The sequence below is a fragment of the Callorhinus ursinus genome, unplaced genomic scaffold (genome assembly GCF_003265705.2).
Source record: "Callorhinus ursinus isolate GAN/ISIS: 27379988/994484 unplaced genomic scaffold, GSC_fseal_2.0 scaffold34, whole genome shotgun sequence".
Lineage (NCBI taxonomy): Eukaryota > Metazoa > Chordata > Mammalia > Carnivora > Otariidae > Callorhinus > Callorhinus ursinus.
The window spans coordinates 1,985,199-2,006,831 of NW_027397096.1; the positions used below are offsets into that span (position 1 = coordinate 1,985,199).

Sequence of the window (21,633 nt, forward strand, 5' to 3'; positions counted from 1 at the left end):
AAGGGGTTGAAAAGCCAAGGCTCATGTTTATGCTTGTTGGCTTTCTGGTGATTCAAGCTTAACATTCTGGTGACTTCGTGAGCCTGGTGTTGGAAACTGATTTCACTTGCTATCTTCTGTATGTGAAACATGTTTTGTTTTTGTTTCATAGACTCCAAGAGCTGTACAGACAACTTCTTGCATAGGGACTAGATTGGTTCCCACCACTTAAAAGTGTTAGCATCCTTGGTGCATGCTGCTAATTCCTTTAAGGAGAGAAGGCAGGGAAGACTGGTAACCACTTGTCCCTCTCTGGAAAAGAGGTGGAGGTGACTGGGATAAACAGGTAGGGAATAGAAAGTGGAATGCAGAAGCATTTGTTCTGGAGACAGTGAAGAGTTTACACATAGCTGTCCTTTGTCTGCATGCAAATGTGAAAATACAGAAAGCTTTGTATATGCCAGATACCTTGCTACCAACTTGAAGTGTGTTTTTCAGTTCACCAAGTATGTTAGCAGTGAATTTGGGAGTTAGAGATGTTACTCTCATTGGAAGAAATTTCAGACTTTCCTTTGGGTATTCTGTTTCCTTGATGTTGGTTAAATCCCTCAACTTGACAATATATGTTAAAAGCTGTGTTGATATCTGCTTCTACATCAGTAACTGCCATGTTAGAGAAATTTAATTGGCATCTGAGATCATCTGTTATCTTATAAAAGTCATAGAATCATAAGAATTTAGAACTGGAAGAACCTTAAAGAGCTTGGAGTTCAGCATCTTCATTTCACAAATTTCGAGGAAACAGTGGCCCAGAGGGGCTGAGCCCCACTGTTTCAGACAGCGTCAGTCCTGTTACGGGGCCTTCCTTGCATGGTGATGATGGGAAGAGACCCACAGAGCCTTTCAATCGCAATAGGCATAAATGAATTGTCTTTCCCCCCACGTTAGCTGTGGAAGAGAGAGACCAAAGCAAAGGAAAACGTTGGGAAGTCCCAAGAGGGAGAGAAGCCAGTAATGTTGAAGCTACTGTATTGGCCCACGTGACTGGTGCTGAGTGAAAAAGAATCGTTTCCAACCCATTCAAATTTAGGGCACCTGGATGGAGAACTTTAAAAGAAAACGTTGTCAACAGTCCCCGAGACTGCCTAGTATCTTGCCCCGGCGGCGAGAGGCAGTACCGCGGGTGCCGCAGAGAGTCTGCGTACCTGGTGTTTCACCTCGCTAGACAGACTGAGAGAGGGACTTGCTGGATTCTGTAGCAGGATTTAATGCTTTTAGGAGTGACCCCCGACCCCTCTGGAGGAACTGCAGCAGTTGGCTGGACGTGGAAAAGCCATCTTTGGCCTACAGAGGGATCGTTTCCTTGAGACTCCTACTTAGACGCAAGAGTGCTTGGTAGATCAGCCAGGCGGGCAGATGGCCACAAGCCCACCCGTCCTCTCTTTCCTTCTGCCGAAGAGAGATGCCCGGGCCCAGCCCGGAGGGCTCGCCCAGCCTCGTGGTGGGGGGGTCTTGACCGAAGGCATCTTTCTACGGGGCTTTCTCGGGGCCTCCAACACCCCGCCCCCTTCGCCTGGGGCTGCGGAGCGGAGGAGGGCAGTGGGCAGGTGCGGGGCCTTTCGTCGGTCGCGCCGGTCCGGCAGGGGGGGGGACGCGTCCGCGGTGACGGAACAGAAGCCCCGAGAGCCTCGGCCCTTCCCACCAATGCCTCGGCCCCGCGGCCGCTCGGAAGGCGGCGGCGACCGCTCCACGCCGCTCGTGCTGGGCGCAGTGCGCGCCCTCGGAACCTCCCGGGCCGCAGCTCGCCGCCGCCGCCCACTCGCCGGCCGGCCGGGGGAACCCGGGGAAGCCTCGGGGCCTAGGGGCGGCGGCGGCGGCGGCGGCGAGACCCCGCCCCGCCCGGCCGGCCCGCGCCTATCGCGGCCGCCGGCCTAGTCACGCGGGGAGTGGCGCTGCGGGCTCGGGGCCAGCGCCCGGCGGCTGCCGGAGTCGCGGCGAGGCCGGGGCCGGGGCGAGGGCGGAGGGCGGAGGGTAGAAATAGGGGCGGGCGGGCCGCGCCAGTCGGGAATCGCGCGGAGCCGATCGGAGCCACGCCGCGGGCGCCGAGCGCGGTGACCGACCCTCCCCCCCCCGAGCACCCATGCTGCTAACGCTGGCCTTGGGCTCGCTCTTCTTCCCGGGGCTCTTCGCACTCTGCACCTGGGGGCTGCGGCGCGCGCGGCCCGCATGGAGCGACTCCGACTGCGTGATGATCAGCACCAGGTACGCGCGAGGCCGGGCGCCGTCCGCCCCGCCCGGCCGCGCGCCGGCTGCCCCGCGACCGGACCCGCCTGCGCCCGGCCCTGCGGCGCGCCGAGGGCGGAAAAGGGGGGCGACAGGAAGCGAGGGGGCTGCCTCCCTGGTGCCTTGCCCCTCCGGGGCGCCGGCCGGAGCTCTCCGCAGACCCCGGCGTCCCCCCGGGGAGGGAGAGGGAGAGGGAGGAGGATGGAGGGCGCCCGCGCGGGGCACGACCGGGCGGGAAGCTGCTGGTCGGTCTGCCGGCTGCCTTGGGGTCGGGAGCGCGGCGGCCGCGTACCCTCTCCCTCCCCGCACTGGCAGCCCAGGGGAGAGGCAGGTTGAAGGCTCTGGGCTTCACGCTGTCCACTGGACTGGATTTTTTTTTTTTTTTTCTTTTCTGCCGCACGTTAGGCTGGTTTCTTCAGTGCAGGCTGTGTTGGCCACCGGGTCAGGGATCGTCATCATCCGCTCCTGTAGCGACGTGATCACCGACAGGTAACATCCAGTGCCAGGTGAAAGCAGCACCGACGATGGCGCTGAGCTTTGTTGGAGTTTCCACATTTGAGCGGCTCCCAAGCGCTAGTTCTTTTACCAGCACATGCGGTTAGGTAGCTGATGGGAGAACTTGGGCACCATAATTAGTCCCTCCTCCTCTCCTTACCGCTTTCAGCGTCGCCCACTTAGGAGACTGAAGTAAACTGAAGACATACTAGAGAATGACAGGGTCTAAGTCTGATTTAAGGTGGCCCATTGATTCAAGTTCTTTATGAGATATGTAAGTGGGAGAATTATTTGGAAGTGGGAGTCTGTCTGGCTTTTAGGTCTTTTAAATGATTTCACTGGAGTCCTGCCCTGGAGCATTCTTTGGCCGACATATGTCCGGTGTGGTTAGCAGAGACCCTCTGTGGAAAGGAACAAATCCGCCATCCTTTCTTTACAAGTGCTGCTCCCCTGTTTCCTCTGGATTTGCTAAAGGCAATGAAAAGGTTTCTAGTGCTTTCAGGAAACTGACCTGTACGGGAGTTAAGAGCTCAGTCCAGAGGCAGGTCAAGAAATGTGCATCTAGTGAAACAAATCATAAAGACCAGGGCGATCTACTTGGTATAGTGTTTAGACCTGGGCAGTTGTGGACTCCCCCCCCTTTTTTAAAAAGCCATTATTTTCACCCGTCTTCCTAGAACCACTTTTAACTTTCTTCTTGTTAAAGAGTGATAGTCCAATGTTCAGAGAAAGTCTCACAGCCTTTCCTAGTCCCTTTCGCATGTTGACTCTGCAAAGTGTCCTGCTTTTTGCGAGTTGAGACTGGAATGGGATGGGAGCAGGAGTTGGGGTATCCATTTCCCTGTGGCCTGCAAATTTAGTGTCTGGATCTTACTTGGGATTAGTCCTGCCATTGTGACTTTTGTGCTTTTCTTCCTATGCCTCTTTTTAGACAAAACCAGCTATCAGCAATGAATTACAGATGCTGAGACAAGATAGGTCAAGTGACCTTGACTGCATACACCAAAGGCTAACAGCATTTGCTTGGCTGGGTTCAGTTTTTTATTTTCATTGAGCATTTTCTGATCAGGCAACAAGTTCCCTCACTGCCCCGTTTGTCACATCAAACTTGAAACCAGCCTCCTTTGCAAAGATTAAAGTGACAAATGTGACTTCGCAGCATTTTTTTGAGCTGATACGAGGGCAAGCAGCAGGCAACCACTATACATTTCAGAAGATATTTGCACACCATTAGTTCTGTAGCACCACTGTTGTGTTTTTTCCCCTTAGAAGCTCTGTGTTTTTAGTGGCTGGATCATGGTAGCACACCTGAGTTTGGTTTTCAGGTTCCTCCTTTTGTGTATCTTTATGCCTTAGATTCTCTGGGCACAGAATGGAGATAGACACATTTCTGTGCCCTCTGCCTTTGCATGTATGCATAAGGATGTTCTAAAGGCACCTAGGGCATCTTAAAAAAAAAAAAAAGGCCTTTTGGGGCTCATATGCTATACATTCAAATATTTTTCTATCATATGCTTTTTCTTTTTTTTTTAAGATTTTATTTATTTGAGAGAGAAGTGTGACTGCGCTTAAGTGGGGGAAGGGCAGAGGGCGAAGCAGGCTCTCCACTGAGCAGGGAGCCGGACACGGGGCTCGACCCCAGGACCCTGGGATCATGACCTGAGCTGAAGGCAGATGCTTAACCGACTGAGCCACCCAGGCGCCCCTATTATATGCCTTTTCATCTTATGCCTTCATAGAGAATATGTATCTATAAATCCCCCTGAATTATATGCATAATGTGGTGGTGGACCAAAGATTTCAGGAGTCCACATCCCTAAACGGGCTAAGAGTCATAGTCCTAGGCAATTTTACCAGTTTAAGCACTTATATTTGGATAGTACTTTTTAATTTAAAAGGACTTTAACACTTCTACTAGTTTTTTTAATCCACACAAGAACTTTGTCAGGGAAGGAAAACAAGAATTATCCTGATACTATAAAGAAAGTTAAGTCCCAGGCTGGTGGTAGTCAAGATTATAATCCAAACCTCTTGGGGCGCCTGGGTGGCTCAGTCGTTAAGCGTCTGCCTTCGGCTCAGGTCATGATCCCAGGGTCCTGGGATCGAGCCCCGCATTGGGGTTCCTGGTCGGCCGGGAGGCCTGCTTCTCCCTCTCCCACTCCCCCTGCTTGTGTTCCCTCTCTCGCTGTGTCTCTCTCTCTCAAATAAATAAATAAAATCTTAAGAAAAAAAAGATTATAATCCAAACCTCTTGTTAATAAGTCTTCAGAGAATTCTACACAATTTCAGATCTCACAGAATTGGTACAGTGTGCAAAATATTAAAATCCTAGGCCCCACTCAAGGGGAGGGGCCGGTTATATTTCAGTTAAGCTTTTAGTAGTTCTTCATAGTTATTTTACTTGGAATTGCTTCAAGAAAGCAATTGGAGACCATAGATGGGCAGTAGAATAAATATCACACCTTTTTACCTAAATGGAACCTGGCTAATGAATTCACATACACATCTAGTATATTTGCCATTACTTACTTGTTTGCCTGTTTCGTTGCTTCTGAATGATCCAGTCATGCCATGATAAGTGTGGACTCGTTCAGGAACAGAAATTTGAATGGCACCCTCGCTAGAGTATATTGCCAGTGTTGCAGTTCAGTGGACTGGCTTCTTAGGGAATCACCTGAGACAAAGTTAAAAATACAGCTTTAGGCTCCCGAGGCCTAGCATGTAGAGTCTCTGGAGAGTAGAGTCCTTACCAAGCACCGCAGGTGATGCTGGGGCTCAGGTAGTTTGGGAACACCAAACCATGAAACTAAACGGTTTCTTCTATCTGACACATGAGTGCTCAGTAAAAATGTGCTGAGTGAAGCTAATCCTCCTCAGTGGAGTATATGATTTCTATTTTGATTTTTCCCACATTTTCTGTAGAATGATTATTTCTCAATTGGGAACAAAACTGTAGAAATTAGAGACTTTCCTTCTAACCTGCTCTGGGACCGTGATAAGCAGTCATTTAGACTCAGCAAATATGGATCTAACCCCTTTGGGCAAGTAAATGGGAAAACTGTCTTTGGTCCCAGCTTCTCTTCTGGTATCTGATTGCTGTAAGGTAGTCCTTGAACTCCGGGTTCCTTTCCAGATGTATTTTTCTTAATGAGTGGAATTGGGATTAGCCATAGAGTTGTAAAGAGCTTCTCAGAAACTCCCTAAAGTGGGGTTGCAAGCAGATACGTGAGGAAACTCCCAACTCTTGAGCAACTAAGTGGAGCTAAACTGGAAATATTGGATTGGGCATTTGGGACACCTTCAAACAAGTTTCTTGGTGGGGCTAATGAATCATTTATAGAGATATCTATATCAAAGTTAGCTTATATCACAAAATGCCAGAAAAATCCATTAGAAAGGAGTAGCTACATCAGGGAAATGGTGAAGCTAGTTACTGAAACACATGGTGCTGAGTGAGTCCCCTGCTTTCTGCCCCTGACACTTACTAACTGGCCTCGCAATTGAGAGAAAACTCTTCACTCACCTTATTTATTACTGTCAGCATCTTCCTCGTAAAGCGTTTGGAGTAAGAATAGCTGATTAGGGTACAAAGCTGAAGGGGATGTGTTTGAGAAGCGGTTGACGTTGAGCCTTCATAGTTGACGTCCATCATCCTCTCAGGGACTGTTCATATGCTTTCTTTTAGGCACTGGCTTGCCCGAGAGTATGTCTGGTTCTTGATTCCATACATGATCTACGACTCCTACGCCATGTACCTCTGTGAGTGGTACCGAACCAGAGACCAGAACCACAGACACTCCCTCACCACTTTTCGGAACTTCCTAAGTAAAAACCGCCTCATGATCGCGCACCACGCGGTCATTCTGTTTGCCCTTGTGCCAGTTGCCCAGGTATGGCCTTCCAGAACAGCCACCAGCAGACTTGGTCCCTCGTTTCCTCCTGTTAAACTGGGCATCTTGACCATTACTTACGAGCCTGGACTGTCCCTCTTTCCTTTCCGCTTCCTCCGGTGCCAGTTGCTTCCACAGTAAAACCTCCCCGGCACATCCCCCAGGACAGAAGTGCAGTCTGCAGTGTTGCTGGTCCTCCTTGCCAGCATCATCCTCTGTGCAGTCCCCCAGCCCTCTGTGATTCCCTAGGCTCTGTCAGAGGCTCTGTCTTCCGTTTACACGATATAAAAACAGTATCCAGTACAACACAAAACAACATAAAAATTGTTAAAAAAATGAGAGTGGCTCAGTCACCTGGTGATGTGCTCCAGCAGTGCCAGAGAGTAATGTCTGTGCTATACGGATGTCACAAAAGCTCGCTCTCAAAGCAGACAGCCGTATAATTTCTCCTCAGGTCCATTTCCCCATAAGCCCCCTCCCCCGCCCCCAACGAGGAGGAGAGACGGGAAGGCAGAAAGGAATTCCTGAGTGACAGGTGCTGGGCTGCAAAGCTCATTGCTTTCTACTAATAATTAGACGTTATTAGAAGTGACAATTAGATATTATTCACCCTGTACCAGAGATGAAGAAACGGGGGGCTCTAAGAGTTTACTTACTGTACTCAGTGGTAGTCAGTGACAGAGCTGCTCTTCTGTGCTAGTCTCTTTTTTTGACAAGATAAAAGGAGTGGGGAGGACATTACATTCTTAAAGAAGTCTCTCCTGATTGCTTTGGGACCCTGACATCTAGCACGGGGCCTGGCACATATTTTGTTGAATTAAACTGGCCAAGTGCCCTCGGCATGACTAAGTTAGGTATCCAAGAGTAGGCTACAGGGTTCCTTCGGGCTGACATTGAAATTCAGAAAAAGCCTGGGGTGTGATGCGATCAGCTGATCTCTGCAGTTGTCTCTGGATCCTAGGGGATTTGCCCCTCCAAGTGCTATTGCTGTGGAAGCAGCAGAGTATTAACCAGGTCTGTACTCACTTAGCATTTCCCTTTCCCTTCACGGTCTCTCATGGTTACCCTTTCCAGTAGCCCTCCAGTAGAATTTTCCTTCCAGTGGTTCTTTAACCTCTAGTTCTTATTTCCCATTTCTTCCCTTTTCCTCTGCAGAGGCTCCGGGGAGACCTCGGGGACTTCTTTGTCGGCTGCATCTTCATGGCAGAACTGAGCACTCCGTTCGTGTCCCTGGGCCGAGTTCTGATTCAGGTACAGATGCCATGGCCGTATGGCAGGAGGAAGCAGGCGCCGCTCTCCCTGGTGGACTGGGGGGGCTTGTGGAAACCCCTTAGTGCTAGGAATGGTGGGGCAGGAGACCCTTTAACAGATGCCAAGGTCAGTTGGTCTTCTGAGCCTGTGTGTGTGTGTTTGTGGGGGGGTGAAATTGTACTTTTGATTCAAATTTGATAGTTTTTTAGGTATTTTTTCCTGGCTGCAGATTTTTTTTTTTTTTTGGTGTTTTTGTTTTGTTTTGTTGTTGTTGTTAAACGCGCTTGTCCTGTGTGCCTGTCGGCTGCGGGGCTTAGGCCAAACTCAGTATCACTGTTGGAGACACCGCGCGCCTGCGTGCACCCATAAAGCGGGCGGCACTCGGCCAGCTCTGCCACGCGTGTCAGGCGACCCGACGCTTGGCTTTCCGGCTGCGGGCCCCCGGCGGGTGGTTCCCGGCAGGCGCAGCCTCGCCGACGGCCTTCCCCTCCCCGTTCTCCTGCAGCTGAAGCAGCAGCACACCCTCCTGTACAAAGTGAACGGAATCCTCACGCTGACCACCTTCCTTTCCTGCCGGATCCTTCTTTTCCCGTTCATGTACTGGTCGTACGGCCAGCAGCGGGGACTAAGCCTGCTCCAAGTGCCGTCCCGTATCCCCTTCTACTGCAACGTGGCCAATGCCGTCCTCGTCGCCCCCCAGATCTACTGGTTCTCTCTGCTCTGCAAGAAGGCAGCCCGGCTCTTTGACCCCCCCCCGGACAACAAGGACGGCTAAGCGCTCCCGGGAGTCGGGCAGTGCAGGTGCCTCCTCCACTCGGTAGTCCCACGGACCAGACTGTGCCCTGGGTGGCTCCAGCCCTTTGGGTGTATTGATAAGCAGATGGGTTTGAGTTTTTCTAAAGAATCTTCACATGACCTCCCTCTTCTAACCTGCCCCTTTTGCAAAAGCACTTTTTTCCTAAGGAACAGCGATTGGATCCTGTCAGACCCCCCGCTGGCAGCAAGGTGGTTTTAACGCAAGCCCCAGGATCCTTCCTTGAGTCTCACCTCAAGGGTTCTGGGAGGCAGAAGCATGGGGTGTGGAGACGGGTGGACTAGGGTGAAGCGTCTGGGCACCCGCCTGGCCCGAATATGGGCGGCTACCCGCCTTTCCGACCACTCAGGGCAGTATCTACACTTACTGGGCCAGTGGCAGCAAGTGGTGAGCCTGGTTCTCGAAATACGTTCTCGTGATGTTGGCCTGGGCAAACTGTCGTGGGTACTGGTCCCATGCCTCATCCCGTCATCCACGTGCCAACACGGAATTCCCATGTCCCCTGACTTCATTCAGAAGTGTCCCCGGCAGGGGGGTGAGAGGCAGGGAGGGGAACCTGAAGCACTTGAGTAGTTAGGGAGGCCCACAGGTCAGCGCCATTGCAGGCCGACTTGGGAAGACCAGTGTCGAACTTCTGAGCTCGTTGTAAAGTCACAAATACTATTCCTTTCTTAGCATGTCCCCTCAAACCCAGCTTTCCCCATGTCCACACGCACAGGATGCTGTTGTTAAAACTGTAGGGGTAAAGCAACATGGTGCCTGTTGAGCTCTTTCCTGGGGAACCCCCCTCTTCGACATTGTCCTTTCCATAGGACGTGGAAACGGGCTTCTGTATTTCAAACCGTGAGAGGTCTCATCCGGGCTCCCCCCCCCCCCCCCCGTAAGCCAGGGCTTGTGTTCCAAAGCCTGTTCCCACAGGAGCGGACTGCCACTTTGCTCCCGAAGGCTGGAGAACGAAGAGTGCAAGACAGCCCTGGCCGAACTCCGTCCTGGGGACTGACCCAACTACCGTTTGCAGATAGGACCCTCTGGTGCCGACACTAATTCTTCCTTACCCACTAGGATGGGTTTTAGAAACTGCTACCATGAAGTTTTTTTTCAAATGGTAGTAAAAATCTAGAAGTTTTAAAGTGCCTTTTAATTCATTGTTGTCCATGAACTTGTAAAGTACTCAATATGTAACAGTGTCTCAAATTCTATTTGTCTTTAATGGGTGCCATTTAAAAAATGTCAAATGCTGTAATTTTTTTTTTTTTTACCATTTTTGTTTACTGTCAGTATATCTTTATAAATCACCCCTGTGGTGATTAAAGTGCACTAATATTTCCCAGCTTCTTCTCATTTGTGAAATACATCAATACCCACTTCTTTCCAGACCCATCCTGTGACCGGAGTGGCCTCCCCGCTGTGTGCTGCTGTTCTGGGTCTGTGCTCGCATCCACCACGCAACTGGCAGGAGCGGGGTGTGGAGGGGTGTGGTCACGCTTTCAGCCTTCAGGGGGGCCCGGCTCAGACCTTACTCCCACATGTGTCTGGGGGTTCCGCGAGTCCGAGCCCCGTGGGCGGGCAACTTCGGGCGCAATCTTACCTTCCTACGTGAACCCCAATTAGGAGCTGGGAGCGGACCAGAGTAACACCTCATTTTGAGTGAGGGTAAGCATATGAAGGTGATGGGGCATATCCTTTTTCCCTCCTTGCCTCTCAAATTAAACACCTCCCCAACCAGTTCTCCTCGTCCTGTGACAGACACTGGACGTGGGAAGGTCACATTTTTAAGCTTCTGTGTACGCCACTGCTCCCACTCACCCCTGAAAACCAGGCCAGCCCACCCAGGCAGAAGATAATGGTACCCACCCTTTAAACCCACCTCTGGTGTCCACCAGACTGTTTCACACAGCCCCTCCTGGATCCACTAAATGGGGTTCAGCCTATATGGCTGAAGTCCTCCATTCAGAACACACCCATTTTCTTGGGGTTATTAGTCCACTCCCTGACATTTAATTTTCTTGGGCCAGTGTTCTCCTTTTACAGTGGGGCAGGCCGCTTGGGTTCACAAATACATGGCCAATTGGTGGCAGAAGAGAGTTTTTCCCCCTGGCTGCCCTTTCCAAGACACCACGAAATGACTCTTGAAGAGGGCTGCAGTGCAGAAGAACAGAATACCTGTAATTTTTCCACTTGGGTGGTTTCACCTTTGGACTTCTTTGCCAGATTCTAGGGTGGATAAATCCAGTTGTGAACATGTTCCTCCCAGCTTGCTTTGTTCTTTAAGGCTAGCTGAGCCCAATTGCAGAGCATATCTAAGCCTATTCTATTGACGAGAAAGACTCAAAGAGAGACGATGAAACTCAAACGAGAATTTTATAATTTGTATGTTACAAACACCTAAGAAACTATTTTCTTTACAGTTATTGCCATATACTTTTTTAGCTTGTGTACAATTTCACATAACCGAAAAGCTCGTGTTTCTCAGCTTAAGCCCCTGTAGACCCCACCGAGTCGGGGCCCAGCCGTTCTCCGAAGTACAAAGATCAGAAGTTGCTGATCTTCTGCAGCAGGGTTTGGCGCCGTTCCTCAGGGCTAATGTTCTCAGCGATGGACTTCAGGAAGCGCTGCTCATTTACCTTCTGGAGCAAGGAGCTACCAGAAGGGTTGGCCTTGCTCAGGGTTTCGTAGCAAGTGAGGATTTCCAAGGCCAAAACGTAGAGCGGTTCACACACCTCTTGGTGGAGCATGGCCATGATGTGCAGAACATGGCAGAATACCTGGGTATAAAAAAACAGGGTCTCCTGGGTCAGGTCCTGTTCTTGAGCCCAAGGGCCAACTGACTGTATCGACCTAACGGAGTCCAGAAGATTGGTCAGACTGTTACAGAGAAGTCTGACTACATGGCTCCAGCCTTCCATAGGAAGCCAATTACAACAACTCTGGCTGCAGAGAAACTGGAAAGCTCTCAGGAACAGTACGGAGAGCTGGAGCTCCTGGGCAAAGGGCTTCAGGTTGAGCAGAGGAACAAACTGAATATATTCCAGGCTATATGGGACGTGCAGGAGTTGTTTCTCCAACAGTCTCCTGGTCAACTGGTAAAGGTACTGCCACTCTTGGGGGCTGCACCAAGGCATGACTTGTACCAGGACCACCAGAAAGCCCTTGCTGAACAATCTGACCTCCTCAGGGTTGCCCACATCTACCACCAAGAGGGACAGCATCTGCTCAGAGATGCTGCTGGAGATGTAGCAGCACTCCATCCAGGCAAGAAGCCCTGTGCCCGGACCGTACCCAGGGTGGGCTTGGGAGGTCCACTCGTCCTCAGAAAGCTTACAGATCTCAAAAAGCGTGGCGGGCACCTCACACTTGAAGTGGCCCTCAAAGAGGTTCTTCATTCTCAGGCGCACTGTCCAGTCAAGCTGCTCCAGCTTCCGATGGAGCCAAGACAGGGACTTGATCCAGGTGTCTGGGGAGAAGGTCTCAGCATTAGCCAATATAATCTCACAGAGTATCTCCAGGACACGGGTCACCAGATCCTTCCCATCCAAAGAGAGGCACCGTTTCTCCTTGGGGAGCTGCCAGTATTTGCTGAAGCAATCCAGCAGCTGGCACAAGCTGAAGATGAGGGGGAACGGAGAGCAGGCCTGGAGCCAGTACTCCTCCAAACACGCATTTGCTTCAAGAGTCTGGATGAAGATCTTCAAACTGAGATCCACCTCTTTGACGTCTAGCATCAAGAAAGGCAGGACGAACTCCTTTAGCACCTCATCTGGCTCAAGAAGAGCAGCAACCGGGATACCCTGGGGCTTCACAGGATTCATTAGGCAGCCCAGGAGCTCCAAAAATTGCTTTTCTTCCTTGGGTGTAGAGAACTTTGTCCAGACGGTTTCTTTGAGGCATGACACCACAAAAGTAGCGGATGGATCGGGACCCTGCTCTTCCGTGAACCTAAGGGCGGGGAAGGCAGTGAGAATCTGGGCCAGGAACTTGTGGGTGCCAAGATTGACCACAGCCATGCTGCACATTTTCTTCACGGTGATCTCCGGGTGCAGTATTACCAGGCGGGCCACAGACGCTACAGCTTTAGCTAAGCCCTGTTCAGAGGCACTCTGTGCGAGCTGGTTAAAAGTTGTATTGAGGTCCTCCTGAAACCTGTCCAAGTAAGCCAACAACTTCTCAGAGAGACCCTTCCGCCCCCAGGAGAGCAGGGTGCCCGAGAGGACTTTGTTTTTATCTGGCAGAGAGAGGTCTGCATAGCATTCTAGAATCAAGCTGATCACTTGTCTGATCTGAGATTCAGGGACGGCTCTGTCTGTCATGGTAACTTCCATCACTGTTTCCAGCAGCTTTAACACCAAGTCTGGCTCTCGGAAGAGGGCCCGGTTATTAACCAGGCAGGCTAGCCATTCGTCTGAGAAGGCCCACTTCTTCTCAGAAGCAAAAATGTAGCACATTTCCATGTGTCGGTCCATCTTCTGCTCAATAATGGCCATGGCAATCGAGGCGGTGATGTCCTTCTCAAAGCCCTTGTTCTTCAGCACCCTGGTGGTCTTCCTCAGGAAGTCCCCAACACACTCTGCCAGCTCTGAGACCACCTGCCTTTCCTCCTTGGACAAGCTGGTAGAATCCAGGTAGAGCTTCAAGTTCTGGCTGAAGGACATCAGGCTGTCACACAGCCGGAAGCTGTCGTAATTTGTCCCCTGGCTGCTGGTGAGCATGGCCTGCAGCTCCTCCCCCCACTCCCGCAGCAGGGTGCACATGAACTCAAACCCGATGAAAATCGTCTCGCTTGGAAGCTTGGCCACGGAGGTCAGGCTGATGTCCCGTTCGGCCTCCTTTACCTTCTCTGCCAGTGCCTGTTGGTGATACGGGTTCTGGGTGTCCGAATTCCACACAGAGATCACCGTGGCCAGTTTGTCCAGATACACGGTTGCAGATACTTCCTGGGGGTCGTCCTCCATCAGGGCAAACACCGTCAGCATGTCTGCCAAGTTGGCTAACGCACAGCACTTCATCCCTGGGCATAGGATTCTATTTTGGATTTGCTTCAGCCCAGTGAGCAGCATGGCCAACAGGGGCATAGTGGGACACACATCTGGGTCTGACTTAAACCTCTTTGGAGGGTGGCAGAACTCATCTGAAGAGGACAAATACTTATGGGCCATGGTTCTAAACTGGGAGAGCAGGGGGTCCTGCTGATTGCCTTTGTGCTTCATCATTTCCCACCAGACACTGAGGAAAAAGGCCACATCCTTTGAAGACGTGTCAACAGACATGTGCTCCAAAAAGCGCTCTAGTTCTGCACGGCAGATAGTGGTGGGCAGGGCCATCAGGAGCTGGATAAAGAGTCCAGAAGCTTCCAGCGACTTGAGCAGCTCAAAAAGGACCGTGTGGTTGATGGTAGGGATCATGTTGCCTACTGAGAAGAACACATCTTCCTGCCACCGAGTGTCAGCATCTGAAGGGGTGACAGGGCAGGGCTGAAGAACCTTGGCCCAGATAATGATCAGAGCTTTCTTCTTCCAGGCAAAGGGCTGGGAGCATGCTGTGGCGGAGGAGATCTCCCTTAGGGCCTCCACAATAGGCTGCCCAACGCGTTCCCAGTCAGACTTTTTCAATTCCGTCAGCGCTTTGGGGTGGAACAACTGTTCAGCGAGCAAAAAGCCCCCATGCAGAATAGTCATTTCCTCACAGATATTCACGGGTCCTGCACAGAGAGAAGCCGCACAAGACAGAGTGTGGTGAAAAATCTTGAGAATCATTAGCAGAGGTTAGACGGAGAGACAGGAGCTGGTGGGCCGGCGGTCATCATCGGGGTTAGAGATGATAAGGGCTCGAACGGGGAAGGAGGGTTGGTTCTAAGAGCCGCTGTAGAGCTGGAATCAAAAGCACTTAGCTAAGGGATAAAGAAAGACTCCCAGACTCTAGCCTGGATTGGGAAGACAACGGGCATCACTGGAAGAACAGAGAATCAGAACAGCTCTGGAGGGAACACTGTTCAGTTTTGGTTATTTGGAGTTTGAGATAGAACATTAAGCTAGAGACGTCCTCCAGCAATGGAAATGTGGCTCAGGGAGGTGTCTGCTCAGAGGGGATCAATGGAATGAAAAAGTGAATGAGATCCTGCAGGAAAAGCATGTGTAAAGGAAAGGGCTAGGCCCTCCGACAAAGGATGGGCTGGCAGAGGATGTGGGGAGGAAGGGCTGAGAGAGAGAGCAGGGCAGTACCAAGCAACAGGGGCGACCAAGTACATACCGTGGAACATGACAGTTGAGCTTCTGAGTAATGATACAGCCTAAGGGGGGCAGGGGCCAGGGCTGTGGGCACAGAAGCAATCAGACAAGCCCTGCCTTCCCTCTTTTCTCTTACAGCCTTGTCTTGCAAACAAATTTCCGGTGTTCTTGCAAGGAAACAGTTTACCCCACAGCTCTGTCAAACAAAAGAAGCTACCAAAGGCTCTGCTTCTCTAGTAAAAACCAAGAGGTAGATACAAAAAAGTACTTCAGTAGATTAGGAATGAAAAGTCCTCTGTCCAGGGAGCCATGAATCAACAGACTTATCAAGGAAGGCATTTGGGGATGTTTAATTAGACACTGCTTTAAATCCTAGCTCAACCATCTAGAACAAGCTAAAGCTTCTCTGAGCTTCCCTTCTGTGTATGTGGGAAAAATACAGACTTTGTGTTAGACTGGGAGGATCGAATGACATATACTAGTCAAGCCCTCAACACTGAGCTGGTAGTTCGGCTCCCAATTCCATCTCCCAGAGCTGCTGAGCATTACGCAAGATACAGCTACTGTAAGCCTCTGGCTACAAAGAGCCTGATAAGCGCTCAGAAGTGTTGATTCCCCGCAGATCTTTCCATTGTTGGCTGGACTGGAACCTTGTCGCTATTCTTTGCCTTCCCTAGCTCAGTAATAGGAAAGGACATAGGTCTTCCTCAGGTAAGCTGCTTCTGGCCCAGAAACAAAATCGGAGTACAAACGCTACTCACTGTTCAGTATCCCAACTTCTCCCCCCTTTCCCAGGGCCCGGAGATGCTACCCCTTCCTCATTCCCTCATGCCCCCAAAGAACACATCTTTCCCAATTTCACAGGCCAGGAGCCAGCAAGAGAATCTTGATTCAGGAGACTAAAAACGATCCTGCCTCTCGACTTTTAAGGGAGCAGCAAAAGGCCAAAGGATCAACACTCCTATGCAACCAACTGGTGAAGGCAGTCCACCTTGGCTCCCAGTGGCCGAGGCTGACTGCCAGGAGGATTAGGGTGCTGAGAGGTCTCACTGGGGATTTTGCCCGCCCCCTTTTTGGCTCAGGCTGCTCTCCTAGGCTCCCCAACTATGTCCCCTTATGACTCTGTAAATTTAAATTTATTGCACAGTCAGCTGAGATGTTTGTCCCCCAATACCAATATTCCAGAGACATTATGTTCATTGTGCAACCTGAAGGAGTAAGTCCCAGGACCTACTGGTTAATAGCTGGGCAAATCCCAAGTGTTTTTATCACTACTGGTTAACTGGTGTTTGTAAGTGCCCACTCTGTATGTTTATTAAGTGCTTACTCCGTGCCAGGCACTGTGCAAGATCTCTTTTAATCTTCAAATCAACCATTCTTGTTTTAGAGAGAGAAACACTGAGATTCAGAAACAATTTGCTCAGGATGTCCCAACTACAGGGTGGTGGGGCTGCGAGAGAAATCACCACAGCTGCAGGGCTCCAAGCTTAGAGCTCTACTGTTCCACCACTGAAGACCTGGCTGGCGACAGGACTACACCGTTTCTCCACAGCCTGTTCCTGGCACATCTTGGGGTGCCTTACCCCAGCTCTCTCACAACAGCCTCCTGGTCTCATCTCTTTAAGAGCATGTCCAGCAGGGTGGGAGGCTGGACAAGGAGCCACCGATTTATACTAGCTCCCCCTCCCCTCTCCCAGACCCCGCCTGTGAGTACTCTGATTCAAAAGTGCACAAAGGTTCCAAAGTGGCACCTCGGCTGCCGGCTGCCGCGGCGCTCCCCACAGCTGCTGCTCGGATGAACTAGCTGTGCTCAAGGCGCCGTACCAGACACCGTATACACGTGCTCTCAATCACAACGCCCCAAAACTCTGTGTGGTGGATACGTTATCATCCCCGTTTTATCGAGGAGGGCCTCATGGGCGTAAGACGCTTGCTCAAGAACTCAGCAGCCGTCCAACAAATGAAACCGTCCGGGTATCCGGATTCCCCGAGGGCGTCTTCCGAGCCCGGCATTTTCCAAAAAGCACGTGCACGAACCCTGTCCACTTTCAGGAAATCTAACTTCACATCCGCTCGGCCCTTCACGTGGAAAGGCGCCCCGAGGGGACAAGATGCAGGCTTAGGAGCCGCGGGGCCGGGGCTGGAGCCAGGCCTCCCGACCCCCGGCCCCGAGGACACGCCCGCCCTCCCAAGCCCTCCCCGACCCCGAGGTCTCCCTTAGCCCGGGCCCATTCAGCACTGCCCTGGTCGCGGGTTTCGGGACGCAGACCACGAGGGCCGAGAACGGGTAGTCGGGACACCCACCTAGGTCCATGGCGGCGACGCTGGCGGCCGCAGCGGCCGCCCCTCCCCCGCGACGCCCCGAGTGCCGCGCAGGCGCCACGGCACAATGGGTGGTTGGGGGGGCGGGACAATGGCCGCACCTCAGCCCCGCCCACCACCTCAGCTCGGGCTCCGCGCCGCCGGCCGCAGTCCTCCCGCCGCTCCCCGCGCACGCGCAGTCCTCACCAACAGCTCCGCGGCGCCCAAGCAGCCCGGCCCACAGCGCCCCCCCTACCAGCCCGAGGCCTCCAACCAGCCAACAGGCAAGTACCGGCACTTCCCTACCGCCGAGCGTGCTCCGCCCCGCCCGTTCCCTTCGCTCGGGCCGCTCGGCCACGCCTCTGCCCAGCCCCTGCCCAGCCCCTGCCCAGCCTAGCTTTCTGAGTCCCAGTGGAGCCCACCCACCAGCTCCGTCCCAGGCTCCGGTTCGCTCCCATCCAGCCACCCCCGGGATCCCCCGCTTACAGTTCACCCGCACTGAACGCCTTCCCCAGGCTGCCCACTCACCAGCACAGATGTGCCATTCTGAGAGGCTTCCTCCCCTGAAGCGGGTCGGCCCCACAGACGCACAATTCCTCCCACCCCACCGCCCCCCAGCGCACTTCCTTCTCCCTGCAGCACGGTATCCTTAATTCTCTGGCATCATAGGCGCCTTTGAAGTGTTACTGGTTGTCCTCCCCAGAAAATGCACTTTGCTAGCCAGAGCATCGGTGGGGGAGATCTAATCCAATGGGCCCCAGGTCTGAGAAACACACACACGAATATCCTATCTTCTTCTCACACATTACCCTGTCTCCTTTGCTCCCTTTCCCCTCTTCCCTGACCTAATCACCAGCCTCCAGGGTTTCTAACTCTCCATCCTCCAGCCTGCAGCACCAGCTATCACCTAGAGAGGACACAGGGGCCACGCCTCAGCTCCCCCAATGTGCCAAGTGGAGTTTGAGATGGCCTGTGCTGCTGTCAAGCAGCTGAAGGGACCTGTGAGTGATCAGGAGAAACTGTTGGTGTACAGCTTCTACAAACAGGCCACCCAGGGTGATTGCAACATCCCCGCCCCACCTGCTACAGATGTGAAAGCCAAGGCCAAGTGGGAGGCATGGAACGAGAACAAAGGGATGTCCAAGATGGATGCCATGAGGATCTATGTTGCCAAAGTGGAAGAACTGAAGAAAAATGATACTGGTTAAGGAGGACTGAGTGTCAAACAGAATGAAGTAGCAGGGCTCCTCCGGTAGGGAAAAGGGCTTCTTAAAAGACATGGTTGAAACATCCTGAAACCATAACCACCATAGCTGAGAGACATCAATAAATCACTTAAACTGCATGAGAGTGAGTGACTGTTGTTGGAAAGGTGATTAAACTCAAAGTGACTGTCCGAGTCCTGGGGAGGTGTCCAAAATATATAAAAAGCAGCTCTCCTCAAGGGAAAGTTCCATCACACCTGGCTTTATGATTTTGAGTAAGAGTTCCCAGCCTTCCTACTCCCAGAGTATATGCAGTTGCTTGGCAGGAGTAGAGGGGTCGGGGGAAAAATCATGCTATGAAAATGCCTCCAGATTTGAGGTGAATAGACCATTCTCCAGAGGCTCGGCCTCTTGGGAAAGGGGAAAGAAGGGGAGGCTAAGGTCCCCTATCTCTTTAGGGGTTGTCCGTTCAGTACTAACCCAACATTACTGAGAGGAAAGGGGCTTTGTCTTCCAAAAAGCTAAAGTCAAGTGCTACTCCAAAAGCCCCTACTAGAACACAGGCCTGATGAAGTTAATATTTTGAGGGAAGTCGACTTTTAGTGAAGTAATGGATGCCTGACAACACAGCAGAGAAACACTGGAGAAGATGGTTTCAAAATCCCAGTCTCTGAAAGCCTCATTAGAGGCCATGCAACCAAAGTTTTCTTGGGATTAGTTCATAGTTAACCCTGGTTTCTGCTTGGGGATGTCTGTAGGACAATGTGTATGTACATATGAGTTTGTTTTACAAGCACAACACACCCTTTGACCCATGCAAGGCCCAAAGTGCCTGTGCTCAGCTTCCACTCCTTAGTGCCGATTATCATGAAGGCATCAATACACAGTAAGTGCCCTGGGATATGGAGTGCTAAATGCTACTATTAAAGAAATTTCAGAGAAAAAGCTCTGCTATGGCATGGGTCTTCCCAATACTTTTCCTCAAGAACTATTTTCATAGATCATAACATCGGGTCAGCTCCAGTTCATGCAGGGCCTTTAAACAATAGAAGCAACAACATGAAGACTTCAGAAGACAAAGGAAACCAAATCTCACCAGGTATCTTCAGTATCTTCTGTTCATGTCTTTGCAGGAAGTTGCTATAGACTAAATACAGGACTTGAGAATATCCGCAGGATGCCACAGTGACTAAAGAACTATTGTAAGTTGGACAAGAGCCACACTGTAGGGGCACCTAGGTGGCTCAGTCAGTTGGGCATCTGCTTTCGGCCCAGGTTGTGGTCCCAGGTGCTGGGATCGAGCCCCACATCAGGCTCCCTGCTCTGAGGAGGGCCTGCTTCTCCCTCTCCCTCTGCCTGCCCCTCGCCCTGCTTGTGCTCGCTCTGTGTCAGATAAATAAAGTCTTAAGAAAAAAAAAAAGCCACATTGTACAATAGTTGTGTTGTCCTCTCTTCTTTGGAGGATATTACAAGCACATTTTGATGCTTTTAGGGCCCTGACTCACATTAAATGTGAATTACTAGTAAAAATAATAACGGAACATCTTGCTCCAAAATATAATGTCAACTTCGGCACTGTAGGTATAGTCATTTCTGTAAATCATTATAAAACCTGATAAAGTAAAAATGCACCATAGTTAGGACTGCAGAAGGCAACTATAGGATACATTATTAAAAAAATATATAGTGTATACAGTATGTTGAATTTTGTGGGGCAGGGGGAAGAATAATAAGTAGGAGGCAAGGGGAATGGGATTGGTAGGAGCAAGACTTTTCAGAGTGTACCTTTTTAATATTGTTCTGATTTTTGTATCATTGACTCTGTTACCTTATAGAAATCTGAGGCAAGAGTATTTCTTGGGGCGCCTGGATGGCTCAGTAGGTTAAGCAACTGACTCTTGGTTTTGGCTCAGGTCATGATCTCAGGGTTGTGAGATCGAGCCCCATGTTGGGCTCCATGATCAGCGTGGAGTCTGCTTAAGTTTCTCTCTCCCTCTGTCTCTGCCCTGCCCCTGCTCACATGCACTCTCTTTTTAAAATAAATAAAATCTAAAAAAACAAAAAACAAAAAAACCAAGAGCATTTGTTGATCATTAAGGCCAGAGTAAAGTTCCTATGATAGACTTCCCAAGGGAAAGGTAAGAAGTCTTAGACCAAACTGAAACTTACCATTAACTCTCACCATAAATTTCAGTGGACAAATTGGAGCCCTCCTAAAAACTCTGCTAAACACAATGGCAACTGACAGGCGAGATAGGCAGAAAGTCACACAAAGGAGCTGTGAATGTCCACAGCTTTGCTAATTCTACCAAGATGTCAAGCAAATATGGATTTCATACTAACTCCCCGGGCTAAGCTAGGGGAGCTCTTGCAACATAGTCATTCTAAATCTCTCTGGATTTAAACCCAAGGGAAGTTTGAATTTAAACTTAATATGCTATAACTCCTCAACCCTTCAATGCAAAAAACCAAATGACTGCTCTGAAAACACAACTCTGGAGAAGCCAAAGGACGTTCCAACTTCATCTGTTTTAAAACACCAGCTTGGGCAAAACCATCTTATAACCTTGTTTTCTAACGGATCATATCATCCTCAGAGGTGGGAAAGTAATCGATTGTACCTGTGGTTTAAAATCATTAGCTACACCAGGGGGCGCCTGAGTGGCTCCGTCGGTTAAGCGTCCGACTCCTGGTTTCAGCTCAGGTCATGATCTCAGGGTTGTGAGATCTAGCCCCGTGTCGAGCCCCATGTTGCTGAGCATGGAGCCTGTTTAAGATTCTCTCTCCCCCTCTGCCCTTCCCCTCCCCTTAAAAAAATAAATAAAATCACTAGCTACACCGTGCAGAGGTAGATTTTTGGATTCCTTGATAAAAGGCCAAAATTGTACACTAAATGGTTTTAGGGTGAATACAATGTTAAGGAATGAAACAAAAGAAAAATGGTTGGCAGTGAGACAAAAGGGGGCTTATATCATAAAGTCAAAATGTCCCAGGGAGATAAATAGCATTAACTTCTGTCATGCATAGCTGTAATTTAAGAAAGAAAAATTTTGGTAATGTTAATATGTAAGCAGATAAAATGAAATCTAGTATGTGTTTGGTCATTAAGTACTTACATAAACCATTTATTTTACTATGACAAACTTAGAAGGCCTAAGCCTAATACACTGGGAAAAGCATAATTTCTTTGCACA

At 50.6% G+C, this 21,633-nt stretch overlaps 2 protein-coding genes and 1 non-coding gene across 5 annotated transcripts; 2 read left to right on the plus strand and 1 right to left on the minus strand.

Annotated features, from left to right (window-relative positions):
* The first annotated feature begins 380 nt into the window (after positions 1 to 380).
* TLCD3A (TLC domain containing 3A) lies at positions 381 to 10,042 on the plus strand. Of its 2 annotated transcripts, XM_073879315.1 has the most exons (6): positions 392 to 2,241; positions 2,668 to 2,751; positions 6,443 to 6,647; positions 7,803 to 7,898; positions 8,404 to 9,156; positions 9,618 to 10,042. In XM_073879315.1, the coding sequence occupies exons 1-5, from the start codon at positions 2,120 to 2,122 to the stop codon at positions 8,671 to 8,673; spliced, it is 777 nt and encodes a 258-aa protein (XP_073735416.1). In that variant the 5' UTR covers positions 392 to 2,119; the 3' UTR covers positions 8,674 to 9,156; positions 9,618 to 10,042. The 2 variants fall into 2 exon arrangements, with proteins under 2 accessions (XP_073735418.1, XP_073735416.1); XM_073879317.1 differs by lacking the exon at positions 2,668 to 2,751 and having other exon boundaries at positions 381 to 2,241.
* A 1,012-nt stretch (positions 10,043 to 11,054) lies between these two features.
* On the minus strand, positions 11,055 to 17,321 carry GEMIN4 (gem nuclear organelle associated protein 4). Of its 2 annotated transcripts, XM_073879319.1 has the most exons (3): positions 17,238 to 17,297; positions 14,956 to 15,166; positions 11,055 to 14,407 (listed from the first exon to the last, which is right to left on the minus strand). In XM_073879319.1, exons 2-3 carry the CDS (start codon positions 14,963 to 14,965, stop codon positions 11,244 to 11,246), a joined length of 3,174 nt encoding a protein of 1,057 aa, XP_073735420.1. In that variant the 5' UTR covers positions 14,966 to 15,166; positions 17,238 to 17,297; the 3' UTR covers positions 11,055 to 11,243. The 2 variants fall into 2 exon arrangements, with proteins under 2 accessions (XP_073735420.1, XP_025707348.1); XM_025851563.2 differs by lacking the exon at positions 14,956 to 15,166 and having other exon boundaries at positions 17,238 to 17,321.
* Positions 17,322 to 17,377: 56 nt separating this feature from the next.
* On the plus strand, positions 17,378 to 19,853 carry LOC112808440 (uncharacterized). The gene is made up of 3 exons (XR_012374398.1): positions 17,378 to 17,518; positions 18,122 to 18,606; positions 19,573 to 19,853. It is a non-coding gene; the product is annotated as an uncharacterized protein (transcript).
* Positions 19,854 to 21,633: the final 1,780 nt, after the last annotated feature.

What these genes read in the sequence shown, in the direction of transcription:
- TLCD3A (XM_073879315.1), top strand. Translation starts at nt 2,120, where the DNA reads ATGCTGCTAACGCTGGCCTTGGGCTCGCTCTTCTTCCCGGGGCTCTTC. An exon ending in CCCTTGTGCCAGTTGCCCAG is followed by an intron (nt 6,648 to 7,802) that starts GTATGGCCTTCC and finishes TTTCCTCTGCAG; the next exon opens with AGGCTCCGGGGAGACCTCGG. An exon ending in TGGGCCGAGTTCTGATTCAG is followed by an intron (nt 7,899 to 8,403) that starts GTACAGATGCCA and finishes GTTCTCCTGCAG; the next exon opens with CTGAAGCAGCAGCACACCCT.